This window comes from Equus przewalskii, chromosome 13, assembly GCF_037783145.1.
Source record: "Equus przewalskii isolate Varuska chromosome 13, EquPr2, whole genome shotgun sequence".
NCBI lineage: Eukaryota > Metazoa > Chordata > Mammalia > Perissodactyla > Equidae > Equus > Equus przewalskii.
This window is the reverse complement of record NC_091843.1, coordinates 34,548,897-34,569,113: the sequence shown is the minus strand read 5'-3', so window position 1 is coordinate 34,569,113 and position 20,217 is coordinate 34,548,897. Positions and strand designations below refer to the sequence as shown.

The 20,217-nt window shown below is 41.3% G+C and overlaps 1 protein-coding gene across 2 annotated transcripts in view; it reads right to left on the bottom strand.

Moving 5' to 3' along the window:
• The window catches only part of DIAPH1 (diaphanous related formin 1), a 102,243-nt gene that overhangs the window by 8,434 nt on the left and 73,592 nt on the right, over positions 1 to 20,217 (bottom strand). For both annotated transcript variants that reach the window (XM_070570561.1, XM_070570562.1), the window contains 9 exons: positions 9,962 to 10,060; positions 5,536 to 5,630; positions 5,105 to 5,206; positions 4,638 to 4,877; positions 4,375 to 4,504; positions 3,436 to 3,560; positions 2,667 to 2,831; positions 2,397 to 2,532; positions 400 to 486 (listed from right to left, as the gene is read on the bottom strand). In XM_070570561.1, coding sequence (XP_070426662.1) covers positions 400 to 486; positions 2,397 to 2,532; positions 2,667 to 2,831; positions 3,436 to 3,560; positions 4,375 to 4,504; positions 4,638 to 4,877; positions 5,105 to 5,206; positions 5,536 to 5,630; positions 9,962 to 10,060 — 1,179 coding nt within the window. The remainder of the gene's footprint in view (positions 1 to 399; positions 487 to 2,396; positions 2,533 to 2,666; positions 2,832 to 3,435; positions 3,561 to 4,374; positions 4,505 to 4,637; positions 4,878 to 5,104; positions 5,207 to 5,535; positions 5,631 to 9,961; positions 10,061 to 20,217) is intronic.

Genomic DNA, 20,217 nt, shown 5'->3' with positions numbered 1-20,217 from the left:
GGACTCGACTTATTTTTTCTTTGTGTTTTCTACATCTAATGTACAATTTTGTATTTAGTTCAATTTTTTGTTCATACACTCAAAGGTCCCCCCAAATCTCTGCCCTGCACAATGGTTCCCTTGTTCCAGGTTTCTGCTTCAAGAATGGGGAAAAATGCAAGAATAACCAAACGTAACTGACCCATTGTCAGTCCCTCAAGTCCCAGTTCTCCAAGTCAGAACTTTCTACTGTGGGAAGAAGACAACTAGATAATCCACTCTAGGCGCAGGGACGACTGTGGGGAAGGCTCTAAACCCGCAGAACACAGCACCTGCTCTCCAGCCCAGGACAAGCAGGACCGGGAGCAGAGAGGCTTCACCCCCTTCCACACCCAGGCTGGGCTCCATCTTCTTACTTACCCTGACGGGGTCCTCTCTTCCGTCGGAAAGCTGCGCCTGACTGCAAGGCTTCTAGAAGACTGTCCATCACACCTGTCTCATCGCCCTCTGTCATGAACAAAAATGGAGATGTAAGCTTCAGCCCAAGCAGAATGCATATGTTGCGCCCCACACAAAATGCATGGCTACTGCTTGGGTTCCCCTCGCCCACAGTGGCTGGGGGCTCAGAGCAGACAGAGGGCTCAACCTCAAGCTTCACAGCCCATATTTACTTGTGTCTGTTTGAAAATGGTTAAAACAAAAAGGTTTCATTGCCTGCTAACCCCTGCAAACCTTGGCATATTTTCCTGCATTTCCCTCCTTCCTTCCCATTCCAATCAGGACTAGCACAGAGAATGGCAGAACTGCCCAACTCTAAGACCAGGATAAGTACAGAGACTGGGATTATGAAATTAATAAGGAACTATATCACTCTCTCTTTACCCTAAAGTGTTTCACTCCAATTTACATACACCTCTCATGGAGAGCCTGGTTCCGGTTTCAGAGAAGGGCTGAGGAAAGATGAGAGACCACTGATCAAGAGTGCATTTCACTTAAGTACTGCTGCCAGTGCCTGCATCTTCCTAAAGCCAGCTCTGCATCTAAGAGGAGCATCCTGACTGGAATACAAAGAGTTAATGCAGAATCCTTATTCCAGCCTGGCTCTGTTTCCACGGCAACAGCTCAGGGTGGTGAAATCTGAAACTGTGAAATCCCAAGGAGCCAGCAGGCTGCCAACTACAAGGCTGGGCTCACTGCTCCCAGCGCCATCTGCTGGCTGAACATCACCAGTGCAGCTGACCTACATTCCAACCTCATTTGCTTGCCCTGGGGACCCAGCAAGGGCAAGGTCGGCTGCGCCACCTGATGACTAGGTGCAGCCCTCATCCTGCATGTCAGCTGGAATGTACCTTTCCTCATTGCATCCCAGACAGTACCTGGGGACAAACCCTAGAGGCCTGGGGAGAATGGAGGGAGGTGAAGGATACTCGGTGTGGGCTTTAATAGAACAGTTCGTTTGTGGCTTATAGACAACTGGAATGAGGGCAGGGAATTGCTTCCCAGAAAAGTATAAAGAAAAATTGAAATGTAGGTTATTCCTGCTGCTTCAGGTCCCTGATCATACCACAACAGGAGCGGCCAAAGAAATGTCCCTGAGAGCAAGAGGTGGTCGAGCAGCCCTTGCCTCTTGAGCTCACTCAGCAAAGCACTCTGATTCTTGCCAGATCTGGCAGCCCTGAGAAGCCCCTCACATTCAAGAAAGGTGGCATCAGCTCAGTGCTGTGCGCAGCGTATGCTCTATTTCCGCTGCCCACGGAGAAAGCAGCCAGAGGGGGGCAGGGAATCGGCAGCAGGAAAGAAACAGAGACAGGAAACACAGGGCCAGTAATTGAGGCCATATGTTTCAACAAAGACATGCTTCTTGTAGTGAAAAAGAGATTCTGCTGAAGAAAGAAGAGGGTGGCCAGCTCCCCTGGCCGCTTTCCAGAAGTTCAATCCATTTACAATCTGATAGGTGTGTACAACTATGCTGAGGTACTGGGGACACAGTACTCCGTTAAATAAGCAGAAAGGGAGGGCAAGCCACCATTAAAAGATAATAAAATGCCATTAAAATATTTTGGGGAAAAGAACAAGAGATTAAGTAGGGGGTCAAAAAACAGGCCAGAGGAACTTTTGGACAAGCAGAAGAAAAGAGTAAGTGTTGCAGCAATGCTAAAATCACTGGGGAGATGAGACATAATACAGGAACCAGCAAAGAAGAGAAAAAGACTGAGTGTGGAGAACTGGAATTTGCATGTAACTGAGTCAGGGTTAAGGTCCAGTGTCAGGATCTTAGAGGTAGAAGGCTGCCAACAATCATTTGCCAGGAGTTGAGCTCAGACATGAGCTGTTCTCTCTGGCCTCTAGATTCCAGACAGAGAAGCCTTCCAAATGTTCCTGTCTCAGCGCATCAGCCCTTCTCCTTCACTGCTTACCTGCATTCATGTCTATGAGTTGCTCTCTTTTCTGCTGCTTCTCCAGCCGCTCCTTCTCTGCCTTCTCCTTGGCTAGCTTTGCTCGCCGCATCTTCTCCTCTGTCTCCCGCCGCTTCTGGTTCTCCTTGACTGCTTGCTGTGGGGACAAAAGATTAACCTGTGGGCATGTATGCACTCACATGTACGCACACCCACCACCAACCAACATGAGCCCGGTGGAAAATGAGAAACGTCCACAAAAGATTCAGTCAGCAGGTATGCCTTGCTCACCACAAACATATTCCTAAAGTTGTGTAGATCCATGAAGAATTCTTCCACAGGCACCTTCTTGGGGTCAAAGAGGAAGTACTCGCCCAGCTCCTTATAGAGTGTCTCCATGTTAGAGTGCATCATCCGCAGCTTGTTATATTGTTCCTGTGCATCTTTCACAAAGCTGTGCAGCCAAAGAATAAAGGAGCAACAGCAAGAAGCAGACCTTTTTCTAGCCCAAAGGAATACTCAAAGATGCATAGTGGCATCACACGGATGTTCAGTACAGCACTGTTTATAATAGCAAAGACCAGAAACAATCTAAATATTCAAAATAGGGGAATGGTAAAACATAAACTATGGAATAGGAGGTGGCAATTAAAAAAGAGGCTGTTCTGCATATACTGCTATGGAAACAGAGCTAAGAGATATTATGTGCAAAAAGCAACACAATGCTTTTTTGTTTAAAATAAATTCATGAGGGCGCAAATCAGAAAGAAGCCCAGTGGCAGTGATTATCTTGGGAAGTGGAGAGAAAAGGGAATAGGTACGTGGTGTATGTAGTAGAGACAGGGCAGAGAGCAAGGGATCAAGGGGGACTTTTAGTTTATCTCTGTGGTTTGCTTCCCTTTCTGCAACAATGAGAATGCTTTCAAGAACTATGTGTTTAATGAAAAAAAATTTTTTGAAGAGGGAAAAATTGTGTATCACCAGATCTATCTTACCGTCCACCCATGGGAAGTTCTTTCCTTTCCAAGGGAGCAATTACTCTCCTTTCAAGAAAGGATATAGTCATTTTTTCAACAAACTTGTCTTTCTCATCTGTGGCAGCTGGGAAATTCTGAACATCACGTTCCACATCAGAAATTTGTTTCTTCATCTGATCTAGGTTCTTTTGCATGTTTTCAGCAGAAACTAAAGAAGACACAACAACAGACAGCAAGAGCCTACTAAATGTATTCTCCAGACCCTCAGCTTCTGCCCTTCAGGGCACAGCACAGTCTATACATACAGCTGGTACTTAACTATTTGAGTTCTCTTATGGCCCCTCTAGTTGTTTCATACATCTTTCCAGGGAAACTATAAATTACGTGATGATTGAACCTCCAGCCTCCATAAGCTGTACAGTACTAAGAAAAGAAGAGAGGCTTCATTCAATTTAACAAGAATCTATGAAATCCCCTGGGATCTCGGTCTCATTTATTTTAGAGAACAGGGTTTGGGAGGAAGGAGATATACACAAAAATGCAGAGGTACGGCAGAAATCTGTTCCCATTTCGACCGAATGCTGCTTTTTCTTTGCCTAGTTCCTGGTTTTTGTTAATCCAGTCTATGCTTTCTGAACGAGAAAAATCATTGACCTAGAACAACCAGAAGGACCTACAACTAGATTATACAACTATGTACTGAGGGGCTTTGGGGAGAAGAAGAAGAAAAAAAAATCATTGACCTAGACTAAAAACACCCGCCTTTCTTCCAGTTGTTTTTTGGTGTTTGGTGTTTCCCTAGGAAGGGAAAGAGTGCTTCTCATTTCTATACATGGAGACCTCTTTTCTGCCTGATACTCCTCCCTTGTGCCTTAGACATCATGCCTGTACCCTCTCCCATTTCCACTTAAAATACTGTGAACTGCAAATGATCTACATCTAGACCATGTCTCATTTCCCTCCCCATGCAGAAATTTGGGGAGCTTGGAACCACCTTCTAGCTTCACTCCAACCTGCCCCACCTCGGCTGGCTTTCTCCACATGGGCAAGCTCATCTGGAAACTTGAGGACATCGGGATGGTCAGTCTCACACAACTCAGCCAAGAAGTGCAATAATGTCATCTTCTGATCTGTGGACTTGGTGTCTCGAAGCTGGAGGGAAGAGAAGAAACTGTTAGTCCTGACACGCCCGAGATCATCTCAGGCTGACGGCAGTTTGTCACACTGGGCTCACAGAGGCCAGCAGCCTTCCCTTCTGTTGTCCTGCTCTAAGCCCCCAGCTCACCTTACAGAGAAAGCTGATACTGAAGCCAAAGGCACCAGCATTCCTGGAGCCAGCATTCATATAATTTCCAACAAGCAAGGTAATCTCCAGGAGGCTAGAGAAGTTCTCGCTCTTTCGCAACTCCTCGCATGCAGCAGTCACGGAAACAATCTCTGGCTTGATATTCTCCACTTGCTCACTAAACTGGAGCTTGAAGAGGATCGCATTGAGTCGAGGCCGCAGGCGGGGCACAGTGCCCATCTGGTGGGGAAGAGAAGCAGTTCCGTTATACCCAACAGAGAGAGAAGTAAGAAAAAGATACAGGCTTGAGCCTCTTATGGGAGGATCTGAGTTCCAGAGTAGGGAGAAGAGAGAGATAAAGACAGGTTCAGAATAGATAAGAGGCAATGAGGAAGTGCCCCACTGCTCTCGGGGAGGAGGGGAGCAAAGGGGTCGGAGAAGGGCCTATTGCCACAGGCCTCACTCACCACCACACCAAACTGCTCTGACTCAGCCAGATCATCGTATTCATCCTTCAGTTCGGAAAGCATTTTTAACTGCTCTGGCTCTGGCATCTGCTTAATGAGGTTCTGAAAGAGAGAAGGGACTGTCTCAGTTTGAAGGGGACAAGCTGACAACTTGAGTCTAAATGGCTATTCTACTCTCCTATCAGTCCCTCACTCGGCCCAAGGACCACTAAGAAGAAAACATGGGCTGGGGAGGTATGTGAGGTGGCAGGACTTTTGAAAAATATACCAGAAACAAGCTGACCAGCAGAGAGATGGAAGCTTACCCAAAGCTAGCATTCTTTAAGCCAACAATGCTAGAGGAGCATCCTCATACTCGAAGCAGAGAGGCGATGAGGCCAGTGTACAGTGATGCAAAGAGCCAGCTCCAGCAGAACCACCTTGCTCCTTACCTGGATCATAGACTCAGTCAGAACAGCCTCATTCACCTCCAGGATGACATTCTTAATCTCTTGATAGGGCATGCGGAAGGAACCCAAAAAGATTGCTGCAAGAAAATGAGATATAAAGACATGTTCTTCTCAGACTCTTCCCTTTTCTAGTCCATCCTGCAAGCCTGTGGTGGACAATTTCCTAAGAGCGCTCTTTTGAAGTCACCGTCAGAAACCTCCACCAGCTCCTCACTGCCTATATAGTTAAAAGCCAAGTTCTTGAGTCCAGTGTTTAAGGTTCCCACCTGCCACCTTTCTCTCTCATTAATCTCCACATTTATGTCACATACCAGCCACATTGTTCCAAGCACCAAATTCTACCAAGTCTGTGACTCCTTGTCTTTGCTCACACAGGAAGTCTTTGATCTTCTCTATGTACATCAAAGATGTTCACCCTACTCTATTTTAGTTCCCCATTCCCATGACTCCATCCTCAAAGCTGCCACTGCTTCAAAATGCTCTGATTCTTAAACTGCCATATCCCATTCACTAACAAAGACTTCCTAGCTTTCCAGCTCTCTTGCTTACTAATCTCTAATTTGACCCTTCAGCCTCGTCAGAGTGCTCTCTCTCTCTGGCAAGAGAGCTGACCATTCCATTTTCTCTCAATGTATCAGTTCCACTTTGCCTTCCCTCTTTAACCTAGACCCTATAGTCTATCACTTCACTCACTCTCTGCTGTTACTTCCACTTCTATTACTACTATTCCTACTGTCTTTTTCCTTCTCCTCCAGGCCCTGGTTAATCCAGCTATCTCATTTCTCTACTCTTACTCCTGGGCTGATGAATACTGCAGATCAGAATCTATGAATCTGTAGTGGCACCAACGACAGCTGTGGCTTCGGCGCTGCCTAGCAATCCTTCTATGTGTCCCTAGCTCATGCTCTTCTGACCCTCTTGGCAGCTCCTTCAAAATATCCCCCTTTTCGCGGCTGGCCCCGTGGCCGAGTGGTTAAGTTCGCGCGCTCCGCTGCAGGTGGCCCAGTGTTTCGTTGGTTCGAATCCTGGGCGCGGACGTGGCACTGCTCATCAAAACACGCTGAGGCAGCATCACACATGCCACAACTAGAAGGACCCACAACGAAGAATATACAACTATGTACCGGGGGGCCTTGGGGAGAAAGAGGAAAAAATAAAATCTTAAAAAAAAAAAAAAATCCCCCTTCTCCCAACTCTCCCACCACTTCCCCATTTGTTCTAAGATCTTGCTCACCTTCACTGAGAGAAACTGAAGCTATTGGTCAAATTAATTACTAAGCTTTCTCTTATGCCACTAACAAGCAGAGTATTGGGGACCCTCAGCTGGAGCCAGACTAGAAAAGGCTTGGTTAAGGACTACTTTGGAATTATCTAGAAGAAAACTTGTGCCAACACTTCTGCAAGCTTATCAGCAACTATACCCATACACTCATCCTTTCCTCATCTTTCAATAGAACAGGTGGCCCTAAGGACATTTTCCTTCAGCATATATACATAATCAAGTTTCTCATATCTGAAAAAAGAAAAACAAAAAACCCTCCTCAACCCATAGTCCTCTCTAACTACCAAATTACTTTTTTCCTTCACTTTAACAACATTCTAAAAATACAAGTCTATTCCTTCTCACTTCCACAGCTCGCATTTATTCTTCTGTCTCCACATAATCAATGAAAAGATGGCAACTATTTATTCAGTGTATAATTCATGTAAGACATAGCACCTTAAACACAATCTACAGACATGCTCTCATTTAACCCTATTCATAATATCCCTATAAGTTTGCCCCATTATTAGCCCCTATTATTAGCCCCATTTGATAGAAAAGGAAACTAATACTTAAAGAAGTTAAGCTACCCATCCAAAGTCACACTTCTAGTAGGGTTGGAGCCAGGATTTAAATACAAATGGATTCCAGGGCCTCTGTTCTTAACCTCTATGCTATACTGAAATTATTCTTGCTTAGGCTACTGACTTTCCTAATGCCAGATCCAAAGGAGACCTGCCTTGTCTTGATTTAACTTAACGCCTGTCTTCGTTTGACACTGCTGACTACTCCCACTTCTTAGGACTATGTCATAGTATTTTCCTTGCTGCTCCTTTCCAGCCTCCTTTTAGGTTTCTCCCCACCCTTCGTTTTTTTACTTGCACCTTAAATATCAATCGCCTTCAAAGCAAACTCATGGCTTCAACTATGACTCAAATGCTATCTCCTAAATTTTTATCTCCACCAAAATCTTCCTCCTGATTTCTACACTCAAATGCCTAATACACTCATCCTTTTGGAGGAGTGCCACAGGCATCTTAAATTCTATCCTAAAATTAATCATTTCTACCCACCACCTTGACACCTCTCATTCATGTCCACTACCCAATACTTCTCTCCCAAAAGACAGAGAATGTGCTCCTGCTGCATGTTCCTATTTCAGTAAATGGTATCGCTCTCTATAGAGTGATCTAAACCCAAGAAAACACCTCCTTCCTTATCCCCTCAGTCAATCACTAAGTTCTAGTAATTCTTATATCTTCTGCCTTTCTGTTCATTCTCACTACTTTAGTTTCAGACCCTGATTACCTCTCAGCCAGTTTAAAACAAAGACATAATTCACCTCTATACCTAGCCTTCCCCTACCCTAGCAATCCAGCCTCAAAATCACTGCTGAAGTAGCCTTCCCTCAAATTACATAGGGTTGTATCACTTATCTTCCTGAGTAAGATCACTTCAATAACTGCCATTGCCTAAGCCTACCAGAATTCTTTATGATGTAGCCTCTATTTCTAGGAAGCTTCTTCTCCCACCACTTCCTCACATATGGCCTTCACTCGGCTGTGCTCAACTACTTGCACAATGTTGACTCATGCCTCTGTGCCATCAGACATGCTGATCCCTCTGCCTGGAACAAGCCAGCCCTCACCCTTCACTTAATCCACTGTTAACAGTTCCCTCAATTCAGTTTAAGCAGCACCTCCTTTAGAATGACATCTCGGATGTGCTCCCTCCAACCTTCCCCCAACTTGATTTAGATGCCCACTTTCCTAGTGCTCTCATTAGCATCCCAGCACACTTCTATTACAGCATTTATTAATCCATGCTATTACCAGTATTTATTTTTCTGTCTCCACCAGACACATGTTTCATGAGGGCAGGACTTGGCTTTGTGTCTCCAGCACACAAGGGCACTTAGTAATGTTGGAATCACTAAATTACGTTGCCTAGACCAGCCCACCCTGCACTAACCTCAATTCTCTTTCTGAGTTCTGCTTTTCATATCGATATTACTCCACTGGAAATAACAATGTACTATCCCAGTCTTGGATCATTTTCCAAAATAACAGGTATTCATGTTTTATGTTCCTAGAGACAATCTTGAGAAGAGGAGACATTACTTTAGTCTCCATAAGAGGACTTACCCACAGACACTCTTTAGAATTATTTGCTGTCAGTGACCTAATATTATATCACCAAGAACAATGTAAAGGCCTACTGTTCTCATTGTATCACTGACTTCACTTATAGGTATATGTACTCACTACTTGTGTGACCTTGACCAAGTCACCACATCTGAACTTCAGTTTTCTCATTTAGAAAAATGAGGACAACAGCCACATCACAAGACTGTGAGTGGGTATTATGGAATACATACCCTTTCATCTCTGGAACACATGCCTGCTATGTGCCTAATAGAGCCTGCAACACGGCAGACCCTCAAGTATTTGGTGAACAAATATTTAAATCTGTTATTATTCAACATAAAGTAAGGAGATCAACAGTCAAAATGAACAAAAATAAACATTCATCCTAATTATCAAATAAGTACTACCTATATCAACTTTGCAGAGGAGTTTCTGATCTGAAATTTTGCCACCAATCAGAGTTATGAGCAGAGGTAGCAAGTTCAGAACAGAACTTTTCAGAGTTACTGAGCCTGCTCTGAGACGTACAGGATTTACATTATTTATTCTAAACCACAAAGTTATTTTACATTTAACTGAAGTCAGGCCAGTACCTGCATTTAAAGGAAATACTTAAAAGAAAGTGAGAAAGAAGGAAATGTATAGTGCCTAGAACATTTGTGGTAAATTTCCTGCAGATGCAATGGAAATAACAAGGGCTTTGAAATAAGGAAATCCAAGATTCAAATCCCAGACCTGTCTCTTACTAGCTACATGACTAGGCAAATTCCTAAAAGCCTTAGCCTCCCTTTCCTTGACATAAAGCCAGATACTAACAATCTTGCAGGGCTACTGGAGGGATTCAATGAGATATCGGAAATTCACTATGCAATGCCCGGCATACAGCAGGAACTCAACAAACAAAAGTTTCATAACAAGGGACCTTGGACCCACCAGAATTAAGTTCTTAGAAGAACTCCTTCACATTTCAAATAGTTGGCATCACAGAATTACTCACAGAGATTCTGGGCTGTCTTTGAATCCAACACCTTTAACTCTTTTACTTTTTTCTTCTGCACAGATTTCTTTTCTTCTCCACCTTCCTGATCCTTCTTGGCTGACGAGGGAAAAATTAGAAAGCAGGATTAAGGGCAAGCCACACTTGTGTCTTATTGAACTATTGTCCCAGCCTGGAATGGCCCCTCACTTCCTCTCTATTAATAATGGTCTCCTTACTGTATTCCTTCAAGGCTAACCTCCTCTTTAACCACTCACCCTTTTAGGACTGACCGCCCCCCCAACTATAATAAACATCTTATTTTCATTTCTTTAATAGTTACAATAATGCTTTCCCACCTATATCTTATCTACCTGCAGGGAGCAGCAAACTTTCTGTAAAGGGCCAGATAGTAAATATTTTCGGCTTTGCAGACCATATGGTCTGTCTCAACTGCTCAACTTTGCCATCACAGCATGAAAGCAGTCATAGATAGCACATAAAAGAATGAGTACAGCTGTATTCCAATAAAACTTTATTCACAAAAACAGGTAGTCTGCCTGAGAGCTGCAGTTTGCCAATCCCTGTACTAGAATCTTCCACTGTGTTATCCTTTCGTGCCTATTAAAAATCCTATTTATTTTACAAGCTCCATCTTAAACATAAGTTCCCTATAAAAATTTTCTTGATTTCCCCAAATGCCTATGATCTCTCTCTGACCCGACTGCACTGGAACCTTCTTCACAGCAAGTCCTCGCACTGACTTTGTTACAAGCGTATATAGTCTCTCCTTGACAAGATGAGGGCTTTGTTATTCCTCTTTGCTAGTCTCATGGCAGGAAAATATATTCCTAGTGGGATCTTACTGCTTAAATAGCACATTAGTGCACACAGGAGGTATAATATACTCCTTTCCTTCTACACTCTTTGCAGACTACCCAAAGCCAATGTATTTCTCCTTTTCTGTGAAGCTTTCCCTGATAAATATAATCACTTTCTGCTTTGATGAACTAGTTTTCATGGTATTTATTACTTATACCTCATTTGACGATTAGTTATTCAACATTTTGTGATATTTCGTATGCATCATCTTGATCTTTTTAAACCCTGTGTTACTTTGTTAGTGTGGATACTTTCCCATCCCACCCAGGTTTTGAACTTCAAGAGCGTGGGCAAAATAGTATTTCATTATCTCACTCCCTCAGCAGCTAGCATGATACTAACATTCACTAAAAAATGGTTGATACTGGCTATTGATGAGGATTGAGCAGTAGATAGAAAGTACAACAGGAACTGTTCTAGACAGACATAATTGTAAAGTATTGTCAACTTTCTAGAAAGCCATATGGGAATGTCTCTGTAAGAAGTGTCAAGAAACTGACAAAGCTAGTTGCTTCTAAGAGAGAAACAGGTGCTTGAATATGGAAGTGGGAGGAATACTTTTCAACACAAACCCTTTTGTACCGTTTGAACTTTAAACCATATGAAAAGTATTACCTGGCACAAATAAATAAGAAATAAAGCAAACAAAAAAGAAAGTTATATGACAAAAGGTATAAAGAACTACAAAAAAATTCACCTTTGGCCTGATAACCCTGACTTGAAGAAGGAAAATGCTAAATACAAGATTAGTTATTTAAATAAATACTTATTGAGTACCTATATGTGCCAGACTCTGTTCTGGGCAGTGGGAATAAAACAGTGAACAAAACAGAGAAAGATTCCTGCCTTCATGGAACTGATATTCTAATAGACAAATAGACAATAAACCAGCTAATAGATCAAACAGCACATTAGATGGCCGTAAGTGCTATGAGGAGAAAATCAAGTAAGGAAGAGAATAGGGCAATTTGATGGGGGATGAACTACAACCTTAGGAGGTAGTCAGGGAAGGTCATGGTGAGAATGTGACATTTGCGTAAAGACCTTTTAGAAGGGGAGAGAGCAAGCCATCTGAATATCTGGGGGCAAAGGGGAAACACTTCAGGCAGATAGAACATCAAATGCAAAGGCCTGAGACAGAAACACACCTCGTGTGCTAAAGGAGAAGCAAAAAGGTCATGATATCAGGCCAGTGGAGATGGAGTAAGGGAGAGAGCAGAGGATGAGGTCAGAGAGGTAGATAAAGCAGAGCACAGAAAAAAATGAAAATTAGGTATATTCAGATAAAAATGGAGACTTAAAACATCCAGACTGTATCACAAAAACTTAGAAGCAGGGAATGAGAAAAGTAAAAGCAAATCTCTCATTTTTATACAGGCAGAGGGAAAAGATACAGAGTCAATGCTGATGTTGAAAAACAGAAAAAACAGACAACATTTTTGCTTGGCAATAAGATAAAAATAAAAGGTATGGACACAAGAAAGAAAGGGGTGAAAACATCCTTTCTGTAGACGATACAACCATACACAGCAACTCAAGACAACTGCTGGAAGTAATAAAGAGCTACTAGGGCTAACAGTTCAGTAAGGATGACAGACAAAAGACAAGCACACGGACCCCCAGTCCTACCAAGATGGAACAACCGCATGCAGAGGAAACACAATCATATTTAAACACTGGGGAGGGTAAACGGACCTAAATGGAAATAGTTTCTACACTTCACTTGAGTTGATAAAATATCATTAGACTGGGCTAAGTTGTGTATGCATACTGTAATACCCAGAGCAACACTCAGCAAACTGTACAGAGCAATATACTCAGGCATTATAAAGAAATCAAAATAGAACCTTAAAATAACTTTCAAAGAAACCACAGGAAAGCAAGAAAAGAGAAACAGACGAAACAATTCACTGGCGGACTTGAGCCCTAACATATCAATAATTACCTTTAATCTAAATGGTCTAAATATACCAATTAACAGAGACTGGCTGTAGTGTAACTGCCTAACAATTAGCCTTTTTGATTGTAATGTAAGTGCCTGACATTAAGCTTTTGATTGCCAAAGCATCCATTTCAAAAACATCTACCTTGAATAAACATATTGCCAGCTACACAACCGGAGAGTCAGGCCACCTCACACAAGAAGTTCCCCTTTTAGAAAGCCCTGGGTGTCCTAGATAACTGTTAGAATGACCCTGCTTTTCCCTTCCTGTGCTTTACTTGCCGCTCTTATGTTTGAAATTCACCAACAAACAGTGAACCCTCAAAACCCTAAGCATCCCACGCTGGACTCCACTAAAGGCAGAACCTCAGGTCCATCCTCTCTCTACCTGTGACCACGCTGTGTGGCCCTAGGCGTGCCACATATCCTCTAGGACCTGTGAGTAATAAACCTTGTTTTTTCAAAGTTCCATGACGGTTGTTGCTAAGGTACCACTTGCAATCATAATAAGAATCACAAGGGCCAGTCCAGCCACAACATTGGTTCTGGAGGGGTAAATGTCTGTGGGGGCTTGCCAAAAGTATACAGGGACCAGGTGAGCACCCCTAGGCATTCCCAGACAATAAGAGCATCAGTACATATAGGCTGAGACTGGCACAAAACACTGGCAGAGGGGCCAGCCCCATGGCCTAGTGGTTGAGTTCAGCATGTTCTACTTCGGCAGCCCTGGTTCATGGGTTAGGATCCCTGGTGTGGACATACACCACTCGCCAGCCATGCTGTGGCAGCATCCCACACATAAAACAGAGGAAGACTGGCACAGACGTTAGCTCAGAGCTTATCTTCCTCAAGCAAAAAAAGAGGAAGACTGGCAACAGATGTTAGCTCAGGGCTAATCTGCCTTAGCAAAACAAACAAACAAACAAACAAAAAATGGCAGAGAGGACTAACAAAAGACCCAACAACATGCTGTCTATAAGAAACTTACTTCAAATACAAAGACATAGCTAGGTTGAAAGTAAAAGGCTGAAAAAAGATACATCATGCAGACATTACTTTAAAAAAAAAAGCAGAGTGGCTATATTACTATCAGGTAAGCAGACTTCAGAACAAAGAAAATAACTAGAGGCAAAGACAGACATTACATTAACAATTAAAAGATCAATCCACCAGGAAGACATAACAATTCTAAATGGATGTACCAAACAACAGAGCCTTGAATATAAGAAACAAAACTAATAGAGATGAAATGAGAAACTGACATAGGCAAGCCATAAGTTGGAGACACAATACCCTACTCTCAGTAATGAGTACAACTCCTAGACAGAAAATCAGCAAGGATATATAAGAAGTGAACAGTACAATCACTCAACAGAGTCCAACTGATAGATAAAGAACACTTCACCCAACAACCGCAGAACAAATATTTTTTTCAAGTGCTCATTGAACATTCCACCAAGAAAGACCATATCCTAGCCATAAAATAAATCTCAAAAAATTTAAAGGATTGAAATCATAGAGCATGTTCACTGCCCATAATGGAACCAAACTACAAATCAATAACAGAAAGATAAGGGGGAAATACCCAAACACTTGGAAACTAAAGAATCACTTCTAAATCATTTGTGGGTCAAAGCAGAAGTCTCAAGAGAATTTTAAAAATACACAGACCTGAAGGAAAATGAAATCTAATGTATGAAAATAGATAGGGCACAGCCAAAGCAATGCTAAGAGGGAAATTTACAGTAGTTTAAGTTTACATTAGAAAAGAAGAAAGATCTCAAATCAGTAATCTAATTTACTATATCAAAAAACTAGAAAAAGAAGAGCAAAATAAACCCAAAACAAGCAGAAGGAAGGAAATAAAAAAGATAGAAATCAATAACAATGAAAACAACTGAGAAAAATCAACGACTCAAAAAGCTGCTTTAAAAACAATCTATAAAACCTCTAGAACGATTGACAAAGATAAAAAGAGAGAAAACAGAGATCACTAGTATCAGGAATGAAACAGAATATCACTACAGGTCCTGCAGTGATTAAAAGGATAATAAAGAAATACTACAAACAACTTATACTCATAAATCCGACATTTCTAAGAAATGGATCAATTCCACGAAACCCACAAACTACCAAAACTCAACCAAGGTGAAATAAATAACTTGAATACTACCGAAACCAATTTAAGAACTGAATTCCTAATTAAAAGGCTCATTAGGGGCCAGCCCAGTGGTGCAGCGGCTAAGTTCACATGCTGCACTTTGGCGACCCAGGGTTCGCCAGTTTGAATCTCAGGTGCAGACCTACGCACGGCTTATCAAGCCATGCTGTGGCAGGCGTCCCACATATAAAATAGAGGAAGATGGGCTTAGATGTTATTAGCTCGGAGCCTATCTTCCTCAGCAAAAAGAGGAGGACTGGTGGTGGATGTTAGCTCAGGGTTAATCTTCCTAAAAAAAAAAAGAAGGCTCATGAAAAGGAAATCTCCTGGCCCAGAAGGTTTCACTAGAGAATTCTACCTAACATGTAAAGAAAAATTAATGCCAATTTTACACAATCTCTTTTGGAAAATAGAAGAGGAGAGAACGCTTTCCACTTCATTTTGTGAATGCCACTGAATTGTTCACTTTAAAAGTGGTTAATTTTATGTTATGTGGATTTCCCCTCAATTAAAAAATTGCTAATTGTTTAGGATGTTTAAAATCACTATTTAAATCAGTAAAATTTGAATATGGAGTGTATATTACAGTATTATATCAATGATAAATTTCCTAAATGTGATAATTGCACTGTAGGTATGGAAAAGAATGTCCTTGTAGTTGGGAGAGGCATGCTGAAGAATTTAGGAGTAACGGGCCAGGATTTTGGTATTTTATCTCAGTTCAGCTAAATAAAAAGAGGAAAATGTTCATAGCAGCATTATAGCATTATTCAAAATAGCCAAAAAGTGGAAATGACCTAATGTCCATCAACTGATGAAGGGAAAAACAAAATGTGGTGTATCTGTAGGGAAGAATATTCAGCCATAAAAAGCTATTAAGCACTGATACATGCTCCAACATGGATGAACCTTTCAAACATCACGATTAGTGAAAAAGCAAGACACAAAAAGGCACATATTGTATGATGATATTGATACAAAATGTACAGGACAGGCAAATCCAGAGACAGAAAGTAGATTAGTGGTTGCCAAATTGGGGGAAGAGGAAATAGGGAGTCACTGCTAACAGATGCAGGGTTTCTTTCGTGTGTGATGAGAATCTTGTAGAATTAAATAGTGGCAGTGGTTGAACCACTTTGTGATATTAAAAAACCCATAGAATTGTACAGTTTAATAGTGAATTTCATGGTATGTGAATTCTATCTCAAAACAACAAATAAACAAACAAATGCATACATACATATACATATAAAATGGACCACAGATCTAAATGGAAAAGCTAAAACTAATAAACTTCCAGGAGAAATTAGAAAAATCTTTACAACTTTGAGGTAGGCAAGGATTTCTTAGAAACAAAAAAGTATAAACCATGTGGCAGGAAAAATTCTAAGTTGGTCACCAAGTTTCCTTCCTCCTAGTGTGCACACCCAGTATAACCTTTTTCCTTGAGTGTGTGAGTGGGCCTGACCTACTCTGGTAAGACCTTTTAAACAAGAGTTTAGAGGCCAGAGACATAAGAAGGCAAAGAGATTTGTAGTTGCAACAGATGCTCTCCTGCTGTCCTTGAAAAAACAAACTGCCACGCTGTGGAGATGGCCATGTGGCAGGAAATGGTGGGCAGCCTCTAGAAACTGAGAACAGTCCACAGCTGATGATCAGCAAGAAAACAGGAATCTATGCCCTACAATTACAAGGAACTGGATTCAGCCAAACACCACATGAGCTTGGAAGAGGACAACGAGCTCAAGAAAGTAATGTGGCCCAGCCAGAACCTTGAATTCAGTTTGGTGTGACCCTGAGCAGATGATCCAGCTAATTTGGATTCCAGACCTATGGAAACTGTGAGATAATAAGTTTATGTGGTTTCAAACCACTAAGTTTATGGTAATGTGTTATATAGCAATAGAAAATAATACAAAACATAAAGGAAAAATTGATAAAGTGGACTTCATCAAAATTAAAAACTTCTATTCTGTGAAAGACACTGTTAAGCAATGAAAAGACAGGCTATAGACTGGGAGAGACAATTATCTGATAAAGAACTAGTATCTAGAACAAATAAAAAATGACTCAATCATAAGAACAAACAACTCAATTTTTTAAATGGGCAAAACATTTGGACAGACACTTCACCAAAGAAGATATACCACTGTAAGAAAGCACAGAGGATGGTCAACATCATTAAGTCATTAGGGATATGTTCTAGGAATTAAAACTACAATGCTTAACCCATTAGAATGACTAAAATTAAAAAACAAAACTGATATCCCAATAACATTCTTCATAAAAACAGAACAAAGAACCCTAAAATTCACATGGAACAACAAAAGATTCTGAATAACCAAAGCAATCCTGAAACAAAAGAACAAAGCTAGAAGTATCACACTCCCTGAATTCAAAATATACTACATAGCTATAGTAATCAAAATAGCATGGTATTGACAGAAAAAACAGACATACGGATCAGTGGAATAGAACTGAGAGCCCAGAAATAAAACCACACATCTATGGACAGCTAATCTTTGACAGAGGAGCCAAGAATATACAATGGAAGAAAAGTCTCTTCAATAAATGGTGGTGAGAAAACTGGACAGCAAAGTGCAAAAGAATGAAAGTAGATCATTATATTACACCATACCCATAAATGAACTCAAAATGGATTAAAGACTTCAATGTAAGACATGAAACCATACGACTCCTAGAAGAAAACATAGGCAGTATGCTCTTTGACATGGGTCTTAGCAGTATGTTTCTGAATACCATGTCTCCTCAGGCAAGAGAAACAAAAGAAAAAGTAAACAAATGGGACTACATCAGACTAAAAAGCTTCTGCACGGCAGAGGAAACCATCAACAAAAGGAAAAGACAACCCACAAACTGGGTTTGTAAGTCATATATCTGACAAGGGGTTAATTTCCAAAATCTATAAAGAACTCATACAACTCAGCAACAACAAAATGAACAACCCAATCAAATAATGGACAGGGGGCCGGCCCGGTGGCCGAGTGGTTAAGTTCACATGCTCTGCTTTGGCATCCCAGGGTTTCTCCAGTTTGAATCCTGGGCATGGACATGGCACTGCTCATCAAGCCATGCTGAGGTGGCATCCCACATGCCAGAATTAGAAGGACCCACAACTAAAAAATACACAACTGTGTACCAGGGGCCTTTGGGAGAAAAAGGAAAAAAAAAAAAAAAAAAAAAAAAACGGGCAGAGGATATGAACAGATATTTTTCCAAAGAAGATATACAGATAGCCAACAGGCACATGAAAAGATGTCCAACATCACTAAGTATTAGGGAAATGCAAATCAAAACCACAATGAGATACCACCTTACACCCATCAGAATGGCTATAATTAACAAGACAAGAAATAACAAGTGTTGGAGAGGATGTAGAGAAAAGAGAACCCTCGTACATTGTCAGTGGGAATGCAAACTGGTACAGCCACTACGGAAAACAATTTGGAGATTTCTCAAAAAATTAAAAATAGAAATACCATTTGACCCAGCTATCCCACTACTGGTTATCTATCCAAAGAACATGAAAGCAACAATTCAAAGAGATTTTATGCATCCCCATGTTCATCGCAGCATTATTCACAATAGCTAGGACAGGAAAGCAATCCAAATTCCCATCAACAGATGAATGGATAAAAAAGATGTGGTATATCTGTGTGTGTGTATACATACACACCCACACCCACACACCCACAGAGGAATACTACTGAGCCATAAAAAAGACAAAATCAGGCCATTTGTGACAACATGGATAGACCCTGAGGGTATTATGCTAAGTGAAATAAGTCAGACAGAGAAAGACAAATACCATATGATTTCACTCATATGTGGAAGACAAACAAACAAACAAACACATACATAGATAAGGAGAACAGACTGGTAGTTACCAGAGGGGAAAGGAGTGGGAGGAGGGCAAAATGGGGTAAAGGGGTACATATGAATGGTGACAGATAAAAACTAGACTATTGGTGGTGAACATGAGGCAGTCTACACAGAAACTGAAATATAATAATGTGCATCTGCAATTTATACACTTTTCTAAACCAATATGACCTCAATAAAAAAAAAAAACCTAATGATACTAAATGCTGGTGAGGATGAAAACCTGGTGGAAATGAAAAAATGGAATACCCACCATAGAAAACAGTTCAGCAGTTTCCTATATAGTTAAATATACATTTACTGTAACATATGACCCAACGTTCCTATTCCTCAGTATTTGCCCAAGAAAAATGAAAACATATATGTCCAGATAAATCTTGTAGGCAAATGTTCCTATCAACTTTATTCATAATTGCCAAAAACTGGATTCAATCCAAAGGTCCCTTGACCGTAAATGGATATAAGAGAATACTTCTCAACAACAAAAGGGAAATAAACATGTTCACAACATAGACCAAACTCAAATACATTATCCTAGGTGGAAGAATCCAGACTGAAAAGGGTACTTAGGGGGCCAGCCTGGTGGCGTAGTGGTTAAGTTTGTGCACTTCATTTTGGTGGCCCAGGGTTCACAGGTTTGGATCCCAGGAACGGACCTAGCCCCACTCATCAAGCCATGCTCTGGCAGCACCCCACAGAAAGTAGAGGAAGACTGGCATAGATGTTAGCTCAGCAACAATCTTCCCCAAGCAAAAAGAGGAAGATTGGCAACAGATGTTAGCTCAGAGCCAATCTTTCTCACATCATACACACAAAAGGCTACTTAGTGTATGATTCCATTTATATGAGATTCTGGAAAAAAATAAAACTCTAGGGACAGGGGCCAGCCCAGTGGCTAAGTGGTTAAGTTTGCATGGTCTGCTTTGGCAGCCTAGGGTCTCACCAGTTTGTATCCTGGGCGAGAACCTAGCACTGCTCATCAAGCCATGCTGAGGTGGCATCCCACATAGCAGAACTAGCAGGACCTACAACTAGAATATGCAACTATGTACTGGGGGCTTTGGGGAGAGAAGAAAAAAGAAAAAGACTGGCAACAGATGTTAGCTCAGGGCCAATGTTTAAAAAAATACTATAGGGACAGAAAACAGATCAGTGGTTGCCAGGGCCTGGTGGTGAGGACAGGGAATGGACAAATGGACAGTAGGGAACTTTTTGGAGTGATAAAAATGTTCTCTGTCTTGACTGTGGTCGTTACATGGCTGTATACATTTGTTGAAACTCATAGAACTGTATGCATAAAAAGGGTAAATTTTACTGTATGCAAATTATACTTCAATAAACCTGACTAAACAAATTATATCTTCAAGGACAGTAAAATACAGTAGTATA